The sequence below is a fragment of the Drosophila pseudoobscura genome, chromosome 2, assembly GCF_009870125.1.
Source record: "Drosophila pseudoobscura strain MV-25-SWS-2005 chromosome 2, UCI_Dpse_MV25, whole genome shotgun sequence".
NCBI lineage: Eukaryota > Metazoa > Arthropoda > Insecta > Diptera > Drosophilidae > Drosophila > Drosophila pseudoobscura.
In genome coordinates this window covers 26,556,278-26,575,014 of record NC_046679.1, presented here as the reverse complement: position 1 = coordinate 26,575,014, position 18,737 = coordinate 26,556,278, and the positions used below count along the sequence as shown (strand labels likewise).

General features: G+C 46.1%; 3 protein-coding genes across 5 annotated transcripts; 1 reads left to right on the top strand and 2 right to left on the bottom strand.

Annotated features, from left to right (window-relative positions):
- Window positions 1-2,147: 2,147 nt before the first annotated feature.
- On the bottom strand, window positions 2,148-7,711 carry prd1 (pruning defect 1). Its single transcript, XM_001359634.5, has 9 exons — window positions 7,507-7,711; window positions 6,268-7,311; window positions 5,241-6,185; window positions 4,200-5,176; window positions 3,721-4,124; window positions 3,449-3,662; window positions 3,186-3,383; window positions 2,755-3,123; window positions 2,148-2,689 (listed from the first exon to the last, which is right to left on the bottom strand). The coding sequence occupies exons 2-9, from the start codon at window positions 7,196-7,198 to the stop codon at window positions 2,570-2,572; spliced, it is 4,158 nt and encodes a 1,385-aa protein (XP_001359671.4). The 5' UTR covers window positions 7,199-7,311; window positions 7,507-7,711; the 3' UTR covers window positions 2,148-2,569.
- A 924-nt stretch (window positions 7,712-8,635) lies between these two features.
- Window positions 8,636-11,014, top strand: HisCl1 (Histamine-gated chloride channel subunit 1). Of its 2 annotated transcripts, none has more exons than XM_015182648.2 (6): window positions 8,636-8,811; window positions 8,889-9,224; window positions 9,356-9,539; window positions 9,597-9,906; window positions 10,038-10,172; window positions 10,231-11,014. In XM_015182648.2, the coding sequence occupies exons 2-6, from the start codon at window positions 9,112-9,114 to the stop codon at window positions 10,815-10,817; spliced, it is 1,329 nt and encodes a 442-aa protein (XP_015038134.2). In that variant the 5' UTR covers window positions 8,636-8,811; window positions 8,889-9,111; the 3' UTR covers window positions 10,818-11,014. The 2 variants fall into 2 exon arrangements, with proteins under 2 accessions (XP_015038134.2, XP_001359670.2); XM_001359633.3 differs by having other exon boundaries at window positions 8,641-9,224; window positions 10,231-10,610; window positions 10,668-11,014.
- An 89-nt stretch (window positions 11,015-11,103) lies between these two features.
- Sbf (SET domain binding factor) lies at window positions 11,104-18,679 on the bottom strand. 2 transcript variants are annotated; one of them, XM_001359632.5, is made up of 11 exons: window positions 18,267-18,679; window positions 18,058-18,177; window positions 17,898-18,001; window positions 17,461-17,787; window positions 16,433-17,398; window positions 15,361-16,370; window positions 13,728-15,307; window positions 12,060-13,653; window positions 11,864-11,988; window positions 11,718-11,800; window positions 11,104-11,657 (listed from the first exon to the last, which is right to left on the bottom strand). In XM_001359632.5, exons 2-11 carry the CDS (start codon window positions 18,110-18,112, stop codon window positions 11,565-11,567), a joined length of 5,937 nt encoding a protein of 1,978 aa, XP_001359669.2. In that variant the 5' UTR covers window positions 18,113-18,177; window positions 18,267-18,679; the 3' UTR covers window positions 11,104-11,564. The 2 variants fall into 2 exon arrangements, with proteins under 2 accessions (XP_001359669.2, XP_015038133.1); XM_015182647.2 differs by having other exon boundaries at window positions 13,728-15,289.
- Between the last annotated feature and the right edge of the window lie 58 nt (window positions 18,680-18,737).

The window sequence follows — 18,737 nt, the reverse complement described above, 5'->3', positions numbered from 1 at the left end:
TGCCCAACCTCTCCTCTCGATTAGCCAAATGCTAGAATTAGTCCGCTGCTGAATATCTTCTGTGCAAGCGAACTGCAATTTATGTTGGAACTGACGCAGCCGCAGCCACAGACACAGCGAGACACGAAATTCGCTGTAAGCTATCAGGATGAAAACCGGTTAACAGCATAAAAACTGGTTTTCGACTGAGATGAGCTACTTTTTTGTTGCTGCTGAAGCAAAAACAATGAATTGACAACAGCGCCAAGCAGGATGACTTTTTGAATGTGGATTTAGTTGTACATTTGCGTTTCGTTTCGCTTCGCTTCGAATTAGTATGTTGTGTGGTTTATGAACAAAAAATATGCAGGACATGAGTCAGAGATGTATTTATGCTCTCTGCTGTGTTACCAAATGTTCACAGATCTCCCAAAATGCACTGTACATGAAATTATACCTCTATATGGCGACATTATTCAGAGTGCATTCAAAAGTCGGTGATATCTGAAACAAGAAAACGCACACACAATGCGCCTTGTATTTTTATTTGGTTTTCCAACTTTTTGGGGTTGTGTGGTATTGCTGTGCACTTATACGTTTACATGCGAGCGCACATACATACATACGGCATGTGCATGTATCTGGGATCTGTTTGCCTAGAGAGACAGAAAGAGAGAGAGAGGCACAGAGAAGAGCGAGCATTCTCGGGCGCATTGCTCTCGTTGCATTTGATTCTGCTGCTGCGTTTGCTCGCCAATGCTTGTATTAATGAAAGTGAGTCCAGCAGCAAAAGAAAGCATGAACACAGCCAAGAGCCAAGAGCTGTGTTCTCTCTCAAGCGTCCGCAAGTGTTCTAGCTTTTCTAGATCCACTGCATCTGCATACGTTGGATAGGATCAAGCAATCAAATATGGAGTTGAGTGTTTCAGACTGCCATACATGCATACATACATACATAAATACATGCATACATTTATCGGTATTGCTTATTTGGGAACACGAATATATGCATGGGCTGCCAATTCTTTGAACTTGTTGAAATTAATATCCAAAACGTAGTAGCGCATATTCAAGTCGCTGCGACTGGAAATTCTCTTTATATGCTCAAATGTGTGTGTACATACATATGTATGTTTGTATGTATATTTTTCTCATTCTTGTTTTTTCCTGTTGCAGTCTTGTCTTCTACTCGTTTGACTTATTAAGAGGGTTGGAGTTTTTTACGTTTCTCTCCCATTCTTCTTATTCCTCATTCTCTCTCTCTCTCTGTGTGTTTTTTTCTTTCACTCTCTCTCCCTCTCTCTTGGACGATTGAATGCAATGCTTTGTTTAGCTTGATTTTTGAGCTGCAACTGTTACATACATGTGTATGTATGTATGTATGTATGCATGTACATTGTTGTTTATAATGAATTTATATCCACATTTTCCAATTATAATAATTATTAGTTTTGCTCATCAGGCCGCATAAGTGTACGAAATGATGTCGGAAAGTTTCCGTGTTACTCGATCACCGGCACTGGGTGCTGTTTAGTTGTGGGTATATATGTATGTATGTATTTATATCACATGTGCATACATATGCATATACATATACATATACATATACATATATATATGTATGCATGTATGTATGTGTTTATGAAATATGAGTAAAATGTACCTGCAGGTATGTACAGGCACACACTTAACTCGTATTCCTCTTCAGCATCCTCTCAAGACCCCCATTTCGAGAGGCATGCATGTACATACATGTGTACAATACATATGTACCTACTCATACTACCATACCATACCCCCCCTTGCTGCTACAGCTAATACCCGGCCTAGAGAAAAGGAAGAAACCTCACACTTGCTCGGACAGCTCAACTCATCATTCAAAGAGCTTAAGATACAATAAAAATTAGGTTCATAATCACGTTTATTCATTTTATTAATTATTATGAGTTTGCGGCAAAGGTTGAGCTGAGGCTGGGGCTGAGTGCGTGAGGGGGCATGGAATTTAATCTTTGCTAATTGAAAAAGCATTGCATGCATTGAAATGCGGCATTCTGTAAAAAACCACTTCCAATCCCCCCGAAATATAACATATTGTACTGTACTGGACATACCAGTAGACCATCCTTAAACCAACAACGACCAGCGATTCCAAACAAAATATTATCATATTACCATCAGCACCATGTAGCTTCTTTTACGTATCGTGTTTGTATATTTATCAAAGGTAAGAGTATTTAATTTAGAAAACAAATATATTTAACTGAAATAAAACCTAGGAAAATGATTAGAAATGTTTATGTTTAATATCACAAAAATATACATACAATGTAGTTATAACAGCGCAAATCAATGGAAATACATGGTCAAGCGAAGGCAGCAGGCAATACAAAAATCATAATACACACAATACCGACTACGTACGCATATAAATACTAAGTTATTTGTTCTTTAGCTAGTTTGAGTATTCTGGATAGTATTTTTAACACTTTAGATATACCGTAGGTAGTATTTATGGAAATAAATTTTGTATAGGTTTGTAAATGGAGTATATATGTACTAAATGTGGTATAAGCTTTGAGCATTAAGCGTCTTAACCCATTGCCGCCGATAGCAAGGGCTCCCATGCTCGATTGGTGTCTATATAGAGAAGGGTGCACTGCTCGGCTAAATCTTCACCATCGTCCAGTATTGTTATTGGAAAGAGATCGTTCTGAAAGTTGAACGAAATGATGCAATCAGTAAAAGAATCAGGCTATTAGTTCTTGTGTGACATACATTCTTTGCCTGCCAAAGCTGTTCCAGTAATCGCAAAAATCGTTGCATTTCCATGCTGCTGGCAAAAAAGATTACCAAATCATCGAGACTCTCCAAGGGCGCCTCCTGGCACGAAAACTCCAGTATGCACCACCAGGTCTCCGCACGCGAGGTTATCTTAATGCCAGTCATGGCTTTGATGTCTCCACACGTGAGTATCGCCAGACCAGAGTTCTTTCCATATACACTACTCATTCGTTGAGATTTTCCCGGAGAGGACGTATTTTCCTTAGACATATCCGGATCGTTTCCATTCTTTGTAGGCGTCGAGCTCAGAGAAGAGAAAGACCGCTGAGTCCCCCGAGTCGGTGTACTCATTGTTGAGCCCATCTGCAAGCAATATATAAATATGGTTATTATTTACAGCAATTTACGATATTCCGATCACGTACCAGGCTACTAGTTTCAAAAACACTCAACAGCTCTTCTTCATATAAGAGTGGTTTGGTTTGTGGAACCACGTTGGTATCCACCTGATGGATAAGTGGCCTCAAGGGTGCCGAGAAATCTTCACGCAAGGTTATCAAGTGATTTTCCGTAACGATTAGAGTGCAGCCCAAGGTTTTGTGTTTCTCTTGCGGTATCAAATGCTAGAACGAAATCAATATTTAACAGATTTAAAAGTAAGTTCTCACTGTATTGTATCATGACTTACGCCAGTGGCCGACTGTATAAGGGCTTGCAGCCATTCGGATGCCACATACTCATCCGGTGCGGCCATTTGGAGGAGTTCACCCTTTAACATAATCTCAAAGCAATGGGGGCGCTCGGACTTGAGAGTCCGTCGGGCGCCTTGACACTCGGCAAGAGCCATGGCCCAACTGGGTCGCGTCTGTGTGGAGTCGTTGAACATATACAAGACGCCGGCTCTACAAAAAAGTATTACCATTTTAATAATTGATCTCGAAAACGCCTCAGAACACGGACTTCAATGAAAAGTATCCTGCCTGCCAGTAGACCCTGCTCGCTGCCGTCGTGGTTGCTGTTTCCTTAAACCGGCGGTGCATGAGGAATCCCTTAATAGATGGCCCCAGTGGCTCACCAGGTGAATCTGCTCTTAGTGCATCGCCAGCTGGCACATTGACAACGGCATAGAATAGCCAGTGTTCGTCGTTGCCCACACAGCTGTTGGCTCGAACAAAAGCCTGCAGCGGGGCCAAGTGCTCCAATGTCAGTTGACCCACAGCCGGTAGAGTGGCGCCGCTGCGTCTGGCACAAAGCTCCAAATTGGCAACAAGGGATCCTGCTGGATATGGTCCACCTGCCAGTAAAACCTGCTGCATGTCCCGCATGCTGTTACTCAGTAGAACCGTATTGCCGAAGGGACCCATCTTAAAAAAGGTTAATTCGGATCATAATCCAGATACAATAGTAGTAGTAGATGTCGCAACGGATTCTCTTCTTACCAAAATGACATCCAATTCTTTGTAGGCCAAAACGAACTTGGCACAGAGACGAACCTGATCTGCCAGATCTGCCACATACAGTGTCCTGTCCGTCAGCAGAACCAACACTGGGGTCATAACACCCTCGCTGCTGTAACCCGTATAGAGCTTGAATACCTTCAAAAGCTGCTCATTGGAATCTTTTAAATTAAGCAGACTTCTTCCATGGAACAAGTCAATCGATATTTCCCCGATGCCAAGCTCAAAGCTGGATACACTCTCTGGCGTATCCGTGTCCAGGCTCACAGCCAGCTCACGGCGCGGGGAATTCGTTCCACACATTTCAATCTCCATTGCGATCTCCGCATTTAGGTCGTCTATTAGCTCATAGTTCTTGGGTCGCGCCCCCTTGACATAAAGCCTCTGTTCGCTCCGCAGTTTATCCGCAAAGAAATTGTTCTTTCGTATGGAGGTTTCTAGTATTTTCTTCTGGGTGACATTTCGTAGGAATCGATTGATTAATGAGGTCTTGGCTGCGGGGGCTGGAGGTTTCAGAAGATGAGCATAGTCCACATCGGTGTAGTCAACGATCACCAGATCACTGTCCATGGAACGCTTGTCGTTTGTCGTATCTGTGGTGGTTATGGTAAGTATATCATCGTATTCCTCGCTCAGAATGGTGCTTTTTGAGTCGCGTCCACTTCCGCCAGGGCCGCCGCGAGCTGCCAGATAGCTGTTGGGGCTGTGAAGGCTACGACTGTGGAGCTGCTGCTGGTCGTAGTATCGAGTCGGCAGCATTGGCTGGCCATGTTTCTTTAGAGGAGAGGCCAGATGACGTGAATGGCGATCTGTATTATTCGGTTGCTGGTTGGATATTTGGTGGTGGCTGCTGCTGTTGTTGGTGGAACTTGTAGGTTCCGATATGGTGGATGAAGAGTGATTTCTGTACATCTTACAGCTGGAGGGCGCTTGTTGTTGTGGCTTAGACATTTTTAGAGCTGTTAATTACATTCAACATTAGATGAGATTACAAAATTGGTTTGCATTTAATTTATTTCTTACTAGTACAATCATCTGGAGTTGGAGCTAGTGCTGGGCCTGGGGCTGGGCCTGGGGCTGCTTTTTCCTCTGGCCTTTCAACTGGAGTTCCGACAGCACTTGTGCTTTCCTTCAGGCTGCGAAAGAAATTACTAAACGTCTTAGCTATGGGTGCATCCATGAACGACTTCTTGATCTGATTAGCTGCTGGCTCGGCTATGGGTGTGTTTTGCTCCAGCAAACCGGCTACGCTGGAGTGGCGTGGAGCTGTGTTGGAGAAGTCTGGCTGCGGCTGCCCAGCCCCAGTCTCGTAGGACACGCCAGTGTGCTCGAAGACAGTGCTTTCGCAGTTGATAATAAATTTGCTGCGGAATTCATTCGGAATGCTGCTTATGGCTGCTATGACTGTTTCCTTATCGAACTCCTCCTGTCGTTGTAAAGTGTGCGATGGTCTTGTCTCTGTGGGCGAGGCTTCGATGGAGCTATCATCATTCTTATGCCGAAGCTGCTCATCTACGTTGTGCACAAATTTCTTAACCGACTGTGTCTGCTTATTGCCATCGAGACTTTTGCTCAGGAATGGCTTGGCTTTGAGCGTGGGCGACTCCACGATTGCACGATTTGTTTTGGCTTCCAGCGTGTTCTCCAGTTCTGGGACGCACTCCACCACCGCCTGTAGGTCCTCTGACCCCTCGGGCACACCGCGTTCCGGCAAGGGCATCGTGAATATACTTTTCAAGGAGCCGAATATCATTTTGCTGCTGTTGTCGATTAGTTGATGCTTAATGTCGTGCACATTAAAGGTCTTGACGCGGCCATTGAGATCTTGTTCCAGAATAATGTTTGTCTGACGTTTGGTTTTCTTAAGGCAGCTGGACTTTGGCTTTTTCTCCTTGTTCCAAACTGATTTCATTGTGGGACCACCATCGGCATCGCCAATGTTGGGCTCCGAGTAGTAGCAGTTGTCACCTGTTCGATAGAGATTACAAATACGAGTGAGTATGAATCTTAAGTTATCTGGAAGGGGATCTTCTCTTGTCTTTTGTCTTACCAATCAAATTATTGTTTGCATTACTCATGCCGATGCAATCGCAGGAGCTGCTCTTCGCCTGCTCGTATTGTTTTCGATTGGCATTGGAGTTCTTGTCCTGTTCGTCCGAATCCAGGCTGGAGTTGGAGCTGCTGCAAACGCAATTGTATAGGACAGGCGCTGCCTGCTGCAGCAGTTTCTGCCCAGAGGGGGTATATTCGAACACACCCGATGAGTCGTACTGCAGGCCAACGGGCTCATTCGTATCGAACATGTCCGTGTTCACGTAGTCCAGCACATCCGAACAGGCATTTCTGTACACCAAATGTCGTCTGCGACCACCTCCACCACTGCCGGACATTGCATCTTCACCATCGCCATCATCATAATCTCTGCCAGCTGCAGAGATCTCATTGGGTCCCTCGAAACGCTCTCGCTCCGGGCACCAGGAATACCGGCCGGGGGCACCTGCCACACCCGCCGAGTTAGCAAAGGCCAGCTTGCGGCCGTTTTTGTACGTTATAAAGCCATGCTCTATGTGAATGTTGTCGGTGCGAGTGTTCTTCAGAATATCCTCGTGAAAGGACACTCGCTTTTTCGGGGCTTTAGATGCGGACGAAGTCTTGTGCACCTTTCGCCTGTACACAATTTTCTCAGTGGTGTCAAAGGTTGAACAATCACTAGTTATCATGGACTCAGCCGGTGCCACATTGGAGTTGGGGTCTATGGAAGGTAGCTGGGGGGAAGGGACTTTCAGCGGTCTCGAGTTCTCCTCATAGGAGCACATGGACTCCAGCATCACATCGCTGTTCTCGGAGTCGAGCAACTGCACCCCTGAATCACTGGGTGTTGTGTCCTCCAGGGTGCTGTTGATGCTGGAGCTCATCTTGTCAACGGGAGACACTTTATTCATGTTGTTGTTGGCTTTGGGTGAATCCATCATTATATCCATTGTGGTGTGGTGGTATTTAAGGTCACGCCCGAGTCCGATTCAGATGGTAACAATTTGCACATGCACCGCACCTCTTGGAAATGTCTGGCTGTTGTTCTATTTTTCAATTCCACCTTCAACGAAATTTAAAACGGTATGTATCTTTACTTTCTTGCAATTAATCAATATCCACAAGTTGCACAATGCGCCGCAGCAGTGGACGTGGACCCTGCACAGGCGGACAACAAAGGAGATGAAGTCACCTCCCACCTCTCCACCCGAAACGACACGACACGGCAAAATATTTGCGTGCAGATTTAGCCACTTACCTTCACATTTGTTCATCTCTCCCAAGCTTTTCCGAAGCGTGTCTTGAATTTTAATGCAGGTAGTATTGGTTATTTATTTCTAGCTTCGCCCCATTTCGTACATTTGTTACATTTAAAAATTTCAAAAATCAATATTTTGGGACGTCGCTTGAAACAGCTGTTAGTGGTAGGGCTGCCAGCCATCGCTGGTATTGCAGCCCTGGTTAGCTGGGATGTCGGATAACGGCAAACATGAAATCTTACAAGGTGGCAACGCCAGTTGGCGGCTCGTTTGATTTTCATTCTTTCAAAGTGCGTAGATTCGTGCAACTTAAACTTTTCTCTTGCCTTGCATGATATATATATACATATCGGTTAAATCTTTTTTGCATAATTGCTTTGCCTGCTGTGGCAGACCAGAGATGGCTTGTAGCCCTGGTTAGCTGGGATGTCGGATAACGGCAAACATGAAATCTTACAAGGTGGCAACGCCAGTTGACGACTCATTTGATTTTCATTCTTTCAAAGGGCGCAATTTCGTGCAACTTAAACTTTTCTCTTGCCTTGCATGATATATATATACAAATCGGTTAAATCTTTTTTGCATAATTGCTTTGCCTGCTGTGGCAGACCAGAGATGGCCTTGTAGCCCTGGTTAGCGGGGATGTGGAATAACGGCAAACATGAAATCTTACAAGGTGGCAACGCCTGTTGGCGGCTCGTTTGATTTTCATTCTTTTAAAGTGCATAACTTCGTGCAACTTAAACTTTTCTCTTGACTTGCATGATATATATATACATATCGGTTAAATCTTTTTTGCATAATTGCTTTGCCTGCTGTGGCAGACCAGAGATGGCTTGTAGCCCTGGTTAGCTGGGATGTCGGATAACGGCAAACATGAAATCTTACAAGGTGGCAACGCCAGTTGACGACTCATTTGATTTTCATTCTTTCAAAGGGCGCAATTTCGTGCAACTTAAACTTTTCTCTTGCCTTGCATGATATATATATACAAATCGGTTAAATCTTTTTTGCATAATTGCTCTGCCTGCTGTGGCAGACCAGAGATGGCCTTGCAGCCCTGGTTAGCGGAGATGTGGAATAACGGCAAACATGAAATCTTAGAAGGTGGCAGCGCCGGTTGGCGGCTCGTTTGATTTTCAAAGTGCGCAAATTCGTACAACTTAACCTTTTCTCTTGCTTTGCATGATATATATACATATATACATATCGGTTAATACTTTTTTGCATATTTAAATGATATCCCCTGTCGAATGTCTGTCGCCCGTTACGCATATTTGTTCTGCCTGCTGTCGCAGACCGGGGTCAGTTGTCAATTTGAAAAGTAGTGTGTGAGGAATGCGAATGAAACCTTAGAAATTAATTTATCACACTTTTGCAGTGCCGCCCCGCCTCGCATTCGTGTAAATAACTTTGTTTTGCTACAAAAGAACCATAAACCAAAGAAATTCCCAGCATTTATTGCATAATGCGATCAGGTTTATTTTAATAAATTCGGAAAATTCGAAAAATGACATGGACTGCAGAGCAATGTGTCGCAAAACACTGCACTACATACTCGTATTACCTACTATTAAAATTCAAAGTTAAGTTGTGTGTTCATAATGCAAAAAATTATTAATCAATTGGGAAAATACAAATGCCTGATTGCAGTCGCAATCATTCTGCATATAGTCGAGAAATCGATTTTGCTGTGCAATTGTGTTCATGGTTTCAGGTAAATACTCGTACCCGTACCATACCCAACCTAATGGAATGAAATGGATGGCCAACCATTTTCATCAAAAGTTCTCTACAAGGTTGTCTGTGTTGTGTGCAGCATATAAGCTCATTTTAATCTCCTTGTAGAAACAATACGGAGAGCGCCGAGCTGGTTTCCCATTACGAATCGAGTCTATCGCTGCCCGACATATTGCCAATACCTTCGAAAACATACGATAAGAATCGTGCCCCCAAGCTTTTGGGTCAACCAACAGTGGTTTACTTCCATGTAACCGTACTTTCCCTGGATTCAATTAATGAGGAATCCATGGTACGTTTTGACCTGTGTCTTTTTTTGTCATTGATTTCGGATTTGTGATTTCTGTAGACCTACGTGACGGACATATTTCTTGCACAAAGCTGGCGCGATCCTCGACTAAGATTACCCGAGAACATGAGCGAACAGTATCGTATCCTGGATGTGGATTGGCTGCACAGTATTTGGCGGCCCGATTGCTTCTTTAAGAATGCGAAAAAGGTCACTTTCCACGAGATGAGCATACCGAATCACTATCTTTGGTTATATCATGACAAAACGCTGCTCTACATGTCGAAGCTAACGCTGGTTCTGTCCTGTGCCATGAAATTCGAATCCTATCCGCACGACACACAAATCTGTTCCATGATGATTGAGAGTTGTAAGTGGCAATATCTAGAATAATTCCTTTGTTGCCTGGACCCTTGCCCTTTTCTCGCCTTTTATTCAAATCTATTTGTGCACATACGAGGGTTTTGTTTTCGATAATTCAAAATGAGTTTCGAATTACAGTGTCCCATACAGTGGAGGACTTGGTCTTTATTTGGAATATGACCGACCCACTTGTGGTCAATGCGGAGATAGAGCTGCCACAATTGGACATTTCCAACAACTATACGACGGATTGCACTATAGAGTACTCAACCGGTAAGCCCCTGGAACTAATTCAATGATATCGCAGGTATTTAAATTCCATTCCTTTCAGGCAACTTCACCTGCCTAGCCATTGTGTTCAATTTGAGACGACGTTTGGGCTACCACTTATTTCATACATATATTCCCTCTGCTTTAATTGTGGTCATGTCGTGGATATCCTTTTGGATTAAGCCGGAAGCCATACCGGCTCGAGTCACCCTCGGCGTAACATCCTTGCTCACACTGGCCACTCAGAACACCCAGTCCCAACAGTCGCTGCCGCCCGTGTCGTATGTCAAGGCGATAGACGTCTGGATGTCATCCTGCTCAGTGTTTGTCTTTCTATCCCTGATGGAGTTCGCTGTTGTGAACAACTTCATGGGCCCCGTGGCCACCAAGGCCATGAAAGGCTATTCGGATGAGAATATAACTGATATGGACGATCTAAAGGTGAGTTGTTGTTATACTACGATAGATATGCAATGGCTTCTAGCTAATGCTTTACAGCATCACCATCGTGAATCGATCATTGAGCCTCAATACGACACTTTCTGCCATGGCCATGCTACAGCCATTTATATAGATAAATTCTCGCGCTTTTTCTTCCCATTCTCGTTCTTCATACTCAACATTGTCTACTGGACAACGTTCCTATGATGAATGATGAAGGAAGCGACGATATACACTGCAAACACTTCGAAGCGATAATAAATACCAATCAAATACCAAGCGCATTTGTTTAAAAATGTATATTATATCGTTTTTAGGCCACAAATAATTGCATTAAAAATATGTATTATATATTGATTTACTATATGTATATGGTAATAAATAAAGCAAAGCGTTTAATCATACATACATAGGTTTAGCTTTAGTTTAGGTTTAATTTAATGGAAGCAATTCTGAAATTTCAACTCATTTCAATTGCGCAACAAAGGTGGAATATTCTTTGGTAATTTTACTATATATAGATTTATATTTATGCACATATGTAGCTTTAGCTGGCTATATATATATATATATATCAAAAATGTATATAAAAATTGTTGCTGGGCTGGCGTTTTTCCCTTTTTATGATTTATCATTGTTATATCGTTTTTTGTATAATCACATAACTTTATAGGTTCTTCACACATTTACATTTCGCATAAGTTATAGATCTTGTTGCTCGGCTAACAGTATTTGTGTTTGATGAATATGAACGAAGGAAATGCTAAGGTATGCAACATATGTTTCGTTATGATATGATACACTACACAGAGCCAAAGTAAGGAAATTGATTACGTCGCACACGAACTGGATTATCCTATAACAAAACAAAAGATTCGGCCCACAATAGAACGGAAATCCACACAAAGATGGCACCAGCATCCACATTGCCTTTCTTTCTTCTCTTCTCTTTATTTATTGCAGGCATGCCTGCAACTTTTCTATCCATTCCTGTGCCAGATTTGCATTGACCGCATAGAAATTGTAGGTGCGCTTCGATGTTTTCAACTGAAAAGAGAGTGAGGATTAATACAAGTTTTTATAGCTGATTTATGATGCGAATTTTACATCGAAGAATCCCTTTTCGTCCACGCCCTTTGCGCCAATTTGTGCGGGTTGTGCGGCAGTCACCGACTGCACCTCAGCCAATTCTACAATGGAATCCAATATTTATCCAACGAAACAATAAATATTACATTTTGATCCCCATTTACCAATAATTCCCTTTGGAGCGGTATCCTCTGACGTGTCGTAGTAGCGCAGTTGATGTTTAATCGAGTCAAGGACAAACCAGCGCTGCTTCCATCCCTTGAGCAATGCACCACGCTTGTAGAGATGGCTAAAGGGAGATAAGATCGGATAACATATTACAAACAAAATCAAGATTAAAGATCATTTTACAGAACTCACCCCTCGTGAGTGCGATTTTCAGCAACGTTGCTACTAAATTGATTGTAAAAGTGATGACTGGATGTCCTCGCAGTGGTGGCAGCACTTGAGGCAATGCTGGCCGTGTCACCCTGAGACATATTGACATTCGGGGCTCCGACAGCCCCGTCGATGGCCTTGTACTTTGTGCAATTCTTCATCGAGAGTTCCGTGCACTTTTCGTGATAGGAATTACCACAATCCATGCAGCGATATCCGACCGGGCCCCAAAGCAGCTTTGTGCAGTGATTGCAGTTTGTGGGCGTCGTGTATGGATGCTTCTCGAAGCGGTGCGGATGGAAGTAGTTATCTTGATAGCCCGCCAGTCGACCCTTCATTATGATTTCCAGCGTAGACCGCTTGTGCTGATGCGCCTGGACAAACATGCTGCCGAGCGACGCGTTGTGGGGTATTGGCTCCATTTTCGGAACCACCAGGCTGTTCCAGACCTGTAACCACTTTTGCGGCAAGTGTCCGCGTTCCGTCTCCGCGTGCTTGACCTCGCTCAGCAGGCACACATAGGCATTGGGATTGCACTTCTCCATGTTGTCGTAGCCGGCAGTAATAACCGTACGCTTGCCCCTCATTTCGGACAGATCGATTTCATCATCCACGGTGGTGACCTCCAGATCATAGGGTGGTCCCTGGGCCAGTTCCTCGTTGGTGTAGTAGCTCCACAGGTCTAGAGCAGCCACATTGTTTTGCGGACGCAGCACCATGTCCTTGTCGGGAGAGTAGAGGAAATTGTAGAAAATGGCCGTCTTGTTGTGCTGCCTCTCTATGTAGTCGAAGATGGAGTGGCCGATGCGGTTCAGCTGCGTGGGGGTTCGTGGGCTTCGTAGGTCGAGTGGATACACACTGCACTCGTCATCTGAGCCATTCGACGCGAGGCCACTCACGCCAAATATATTCTTTGCGTTGAGCGATCCTCGCTTGTCCTCCATGGCGGCAATCCCCGAGTCCGAACGCTCCAGTTCGCAGTCGAACAGAAACGTGCGAAAGCGACACGACACCACATGATATGCCAGAAATCTCAGGTAGAAATCATTGAACTCAAATGCCATTGGAAACTGCCGCTGCAGCTGATGGACCACATCCAGGAACTGGAGAAATGTCGGGGCAAAGGCAATGTTTGTGTTGGCGTGCGAGGGTTTCAGATTACTGCGATGCGCGAACCGATGGCCAAAGGCCAGCCACTCCTTCTCCACCAGCACTCGGAAACCGTCCAGACTGCGGTAGTACGGATCCAGACAGAGCTGTGCTATCGACGACAACTGGGCGGTCACATCGGAGCCATCCTCCAGAGACAGCATCACACTGCTCTCCTGCAAGTCGATGAGGTCCACAACAGCGCCAGACAACTGCATTAGCGAGGAGATTTGCTGCAGCCAATCGGACTGCTCCACCATCTTGGCAAAGCTCTGGCCATCGGCATCGTTGGTATTATGCGAGGGCATGCAGGCCCGTATGAGTTTCTTAAACGCCGGCCGCGATTGCCTGATGTCGGGATAATCCACGGGAATAAAGTCTGCACAGTAGTCGACGTTCAGATTGGATTTGGCCTGCGATTTTTCCCCTGCGAAAACAAGAAGAAATGTGTCACAATTTGCTTAGATTCACTTCATCTAGGCCAATGATTCAACGACTCACCCAGAGCATACAGACGCATCTTGCAGAAGGCTTTCGCGGAGGTGTTGGCTGAGTTTCCCTTAATTGTGCCACTCTTGTTTGCCCCACTGGACTTGCTGCCATTGCTGACGTCCAGGTTGTTTTTGTGCTTGCGCGTGAGCTCCGGAGTGAGTGATGGACGATCGTCGGGCGAGCCGTGTCCGTGTCCAAGCAGGGAGCTCATTGAGAGATTCATGCCCGTGTACTGGGTCAAGGGCATGGGCGCTACCTGGGGCATCGTATTGATCAGAGCCAAAAAATACTTGTCCTGCTCGGGGAAGTGCGTTACGTCGTGATGGATATTGGCATTGCCGCCAGTGGTGTTCTTGAGCATTCCAATGACGGACTTGCTGTTCGGCTGGGCTCCTCGGATGAGCAGTGCTCCGTTCTCATGCCGCCAGGTGGGCAGGGGTATGCGCTGGCCCTTAAAGTAGCGCCCCAGGTGTGTAATGGCTGTGTCGCTGCACTGGACGGGCGACACAATGATGGCTGGGTACGAGCGACAGGTGGAGTAGCTGGCATTGACATTGCTGATGCGGAATCCACGCTGGGACTCTGCATCAAAGCCGAGTCGCTTCCAGTCCTGCACATAGCTGCGCTCTCGCATGCGTTCCACGTCCTTTGTGGTCAGCAGTCGGGGCAATGCATTATTCTGAGCCTCGAATTCATCCCCGTCCTCCAGCTCATCGTCAATCGATTGCGTTTCGGCGGCATCTGCTCCACCGGCCAGCTCGTAGTCTGTCACAAGCTTACGCTTGGTCTGCTGCTTCTGCTTGAATCCAGCCTTCTTGGCCGTGCGCAGCAGTGTTTTCTTAGCGAATCCCTTGAGCGTGGAGTATTTCTCCTTCGTTTTCAGTGGGGCCACACCTTGGAGCATGGTGCCATACGACTGAAAGGCAAAGTACTCGAATTCATCGAATGGATGGCGCGCCTTGCTTAATATCTTGCGGAAGTTTTCGATCTGTTCAGGCGTCACCTCCGTATCGAATGCCACCTTCAGCAGCTGAAAAGTACTGGAGCGCAGCTGCAGGCCCTCCGGCAACGTCTGATCCAGATGGGCCAGGTAGAGCACTGATATCTTCTTCTCCTTCAGCAGGGACGAAATGGGAAAGGATCGGACTATGGTCTGCTCGCAGAAGAGGGGATCGCAGGGCGAACCTTTGAACACAACACGATAGTTGGTGAGAAACAGAGCTCCTTCGGCGGGTATGAGGCACTGCGTATCATCCTCGCGGCCATCTGGCATGAGGAAGCAGCGCAAGTGGTCGGTCACCAACTCCTCCCCTGGCAGCAGGCAGGGCGTTTGGATCTTGGGCTTCTGGACATGCGGATGCCGCTTGGCCTCCAAATAAACTGGCTCCAGGGATTCTATATGCATGTGCACCACCCCCGGCACCATGTCGTGCAGATTACGTATGTGCTCCGATGTGACGCCCCCCTCTGTGCAGACGCAGTCAATGAAGCGTGAAATTGTTTTTCCAACCGTAACACCAATTTCCAGGGCATCGTTCTCCTCGAATCCTTCGTCAGAATGTTCGCTCAGACTGTGGGAGCCCAAAATACTGCAACAGTAGCGCATTATTGAGATGGAAACAATTAAGTAAGGGGCACCCACCTGTTGGAAACACTCTGATTTTCCTCCAAGCGAAAGGCTGGCTTCGGCTTGCTGGCTGCGGCCACATTGACGTCGAGTGGTATCAGCAGGGAGACCATTCGGTTGGCAAAGTGTATTGCCTGGCTGTACAAAGTGGACTCCTCGGACTTGGCCAGCTCCGCCTTTTTATCCTCCTCGATGGTGGGGCTCTTTCGCAGTTGTTCCGCTGTAATCTCTAGGGCCGTGGGCTCCTCCAGCGGCACCTCGTCCAGCACACAGTTGGCTTCCTTGTGGTGCTCATTCTGGCGCCGCTGAAGCAGATACAATGCCTTGATCTGGCCCTGTACGTCCTGGTAGAATGTGGATTCCCAAAACTGAAGATTCTTCCATATTCCATGATCCTGTATCTCTGTATATGCAAACTGAACCACGCCCGTGGATAGTTTTCGACAGAAAATGGTAGACATGGGCAGGAGAGCCGCTGCCACTGTGTATTCATCCACGCCAGAGGAATTCTGCAGCGCCTTGTTCATGAATCTCAGCACCAACTCGAACTGCTGATGGTCCAGGATCGCTTTGTTGCCATGCACGTAGCCAAAGAGCTCCCTGCAGAGGATCAACCTCGCATCTCGATGCTTGAGCGTGCGCATAACAGCGGGCAGCAGCTTCCTGGCATCTGCGATCCGATTCTCAAAGATATATGACACACACGTGCGCAGCACCTCCAGTCGACGGGCCGAGTTCTGCACATTTGGACGCACATCTAGAGCCTCGGGCAGCCTTGGTCCCATGGGAATGATCCGATGCTGATTTCGCGTAACATGGAAGCGCTGAGCCCCGCCATTCTTTCGGATCCCCTCCTGAATAATCAACTCCACCTTTTCCACACTTATGCGCGGAAAAGAGGGCTGATGTATGCGCTGAAAGGCTCCCTCCGGTGGGCGCAAAACCTTCTGCGCATAATTGCTGTGCGCAAAGGAGCTCTCATTATCAAAGAGAGTGCGTCCCAGTTCCTGGATATGTGGTATTATCTGCAACAGAAATATTCCAGTTGGATTTAGCAAGGCTCTCCTCTCCCAACTCCTCTACTTACGAGATTCCGATTCTGAGCTTCCAGTTTGAGCAGCTCGTTCATTGAGCTGTAGAGTTCATCCCACGCATCTGAGGCACGCCAAGGGGGTCCTCGCTCGTTGACAAACGTCGTAAAGAACATGCTGTCCAGGACGCGAAACAGGAACTCGCTCTCGATCAGATCGCGAGCGCCCAGAAAACCAGCTTTGTGAAAGGTGATGACCGTCTTCGGATGGATCCGAATTATGGTCAGGCAAGAGCGATAGCCTTGCAGCAGCTGGGCGAAAAGTCGCATGAAAATGGCACGAAGTTCCTTGTCGATCTGGGCATCTGTCTTGGCCAAGACGGCCGGGCGCTCTTGGGTGGGAAACGCGAGATCCGCCTGCGCCAGGTTCGGGAAGAGTATCATACTGAGCAGATTCTGCGTCTGCTCCCACAGAGGCGATGGCAGAATGGGCACTGGGGGTGTGAGGGCTTCTGGAATGGTAACGAGACCGCCGTCTAAATCGACGACAATAACATCCAGGAGATCCGTAATTTCAGTTTGCAGCGAGCTGTGTACTCCCATAATGAAGGGCGTGGGCGTGGACAGGACTTCGGTGAGAGGTGCCGGCAGAATGGGTATGTAGACGTGCGTGTATCGAAAGGGGTACATCAGAGCCACCAAAGCCTTGCAGCTCTCCGTCAAGTGCCAGTAGCATTTCGAGAGGAAAAGGATTTTGTTTTCGGTCATCACCGCGCAGAGCAGTATGAGGACATTCTTAATGCCAAGTTGCTTGAAAAGAAAGTGCACGCCACTTCCGGTCGTGGGCAGCGAGGAACTTTGCGGCGGCTGAAGCGATTGCTTGTCCCCTGCTCCAATCGAGAACCTGACTTGCGGCCCTCCCGCGGGCGGCACTTGAATGCACCCAAGGATGTTTCCTATCAGTGTCTCCATGGCATACGACAAATTCTCAATGTACACCGTGTACATCGTCCCCAGGCAATTCTGCAACAACAGAAGAGAACGTTAAGAATGTTGTGTGTTGAGACTTTCAGTCTTTTCCTTACTTTAAAGGTCTCGGCACAGTCCAGGCGCGATATGAGCACCAAACACTTTGGGGCATACATGACGCTGTGGTGTGTATTTTGAGATGTCGCTTCAGCGATAGCCGAACCCGATTCCAGCGAGGCTACCGCGCCCAGCAGCCTGCTGCTGCTGCCGCCTATGGTCTCATCCTCATCGTCGACGCTTCTGGTCTGCGTGATGGCCAGCGTCTCGTGAAAGCTCAGGCACGCACAATAATGCTTATTGGCATCGATGTCGGTGAGAACAGAAATGAAAAATTTGGGCTCTTGTTTTTCATACGATAAATTCCATCCCAGGGGCTGGCAGAACTATTGAAAAAAAGATAAAATATACAACCAGTGTGTATCACTATCACTATTTCTGTATGTATTTGTATGTGGAACGAAACGAAAACGAAAGAAGGAAATACAAGACGCACCCATTCAATGCCGTCGATAAACGGAGTGTCGGACCAATCTTTCTCGGGAAAGCGTTGAACAATTTTTCCGCATATTGGCTGCCCACACACATTGCTGGCAGTCTCTGCAACGAAAATATGTCACTTTTTATATATTGCATTGCTAAACATCTGTACTTACTCTCTTTATCGCTGTCGTAGCCAACAATTACAAAGTAATCAGCAAGCCGGGACATCTCGAAAAGCACATTGCCGGTCTATACTGACCCACCTGACTTGTTATTTCTCTTTAAAGTCGAACCTATGGAGTAAATAAGTAACAAACATAAGAAAACCAAATGTTTTATGTTGTTTTCACATAATCAGGTGCTTAGGCCACCACACACATACACAACAGAGCGAGCGCCGTCTCGTCTTCAATTTTGCATCATCAAAATGACCAAATTAACATTCACTAAACGAAGCACGTAGCTGGGCTCTCGGTTTTGGCATAAATTATAGCCCACATCGACTGAGGAAATTGTTATTGCCGATTCTCAGAGTCTTCCACTGGTTTATATTCTTTCAACTTCTTTTCAACCACACCCCGCCACGCAAAAGAGCTACGGTGCACGCTACATTGTGCACACGCCAGCAAATAGAACACAACACACACAGATTTGTTAACGCACGTGCTGGAGGCGGCTGACTCTATCAAAATGAGCGCAGTTCTAACAGTTTAATTATAATAAATATTATTAATAAAAAATTACGAACAGATACAATACACAGATGACAACAATTTTCCAGCACTGGTTGAATCAGCTGATGGAAAATACCAATTTCCCGTGTCGGTATTTTTGTGTTGCTCTCATCACTAGT

What these genes read in the sequence shown, in the direction of transcription:
- prd1 (XM_001359634.5), bottom strand. Translation starts at nt 7,198, where the DNA reads ATGGATATAATGATGGATTCACCCAAAGCCAACAACAACATGAATAAA. An exon ending in AAGAATTGGATGTCATTTTG is followed by an intron (nt 4,125 to 4,199) that starts GTAAGAAGAGAA and finishes ACCTTTTTTAAG; the next exon opens with ATGGGTCCCTTCGGCAATAC. An exon ending in TTATACAGTCGGCCACTGGC is followed by an intron (nt 3,384 to 3,448) that starts GTAAGTCATGAT and finishes ATTTCGTTCTAG; the next exon opens with CATTTGATACCGCAAGAGAA.
- HisCl1 (XM_015182648.2), top strand. Translation starts at nt 9,112, where the DNA reads ATGCAAAAAATTATTAATCAATTGGGAAAATACAAATGCCTGATTGCA. An exon ending in AATTGTGTTCATGGTTTCAG is followed by an intron (nt 9,225 to 9,355) that starts GTAAATACTCGT and finishes ATCTCCTTGTAG; the next exon opens with AAACAATACGGAGAGCGCCG. An exon ending in CACTATAGAGTACTCAACCG is followed by an intron (nt 10,173 to 10,230) that starts GTAAGCCCCTGG and finishes CATTCCTTTCAG; the next exon opens with GCAACTTCACCTGCCTAGCC.
- Sbf (XM_001359632.5), bottom strand. Translation starts at nt 18,112, where the DNA reads ATGTCCCGGCTTGCTGATTACTTTGTAATTGTTGGCTACGACAGCGAT. An exon ending in ACTGTGCCGAGACCTTTAAA is followed by an intron (nt 17,399 to 17,460) that starts GTAAGGAAAAGA and finishes CTGTTGTTGCAG; the next exon opens with AATTGCCTGGGGACGATGTA. An exon ending in ACGAAAAGGGATTCTTCGAT is followed by an intron (nt 11,658 to 11,717) that starts GTAAAATTCGCA and finishes CTCTCTTTTCAG; the next exon opens with TTGAAAACATCGAAGCGCAC.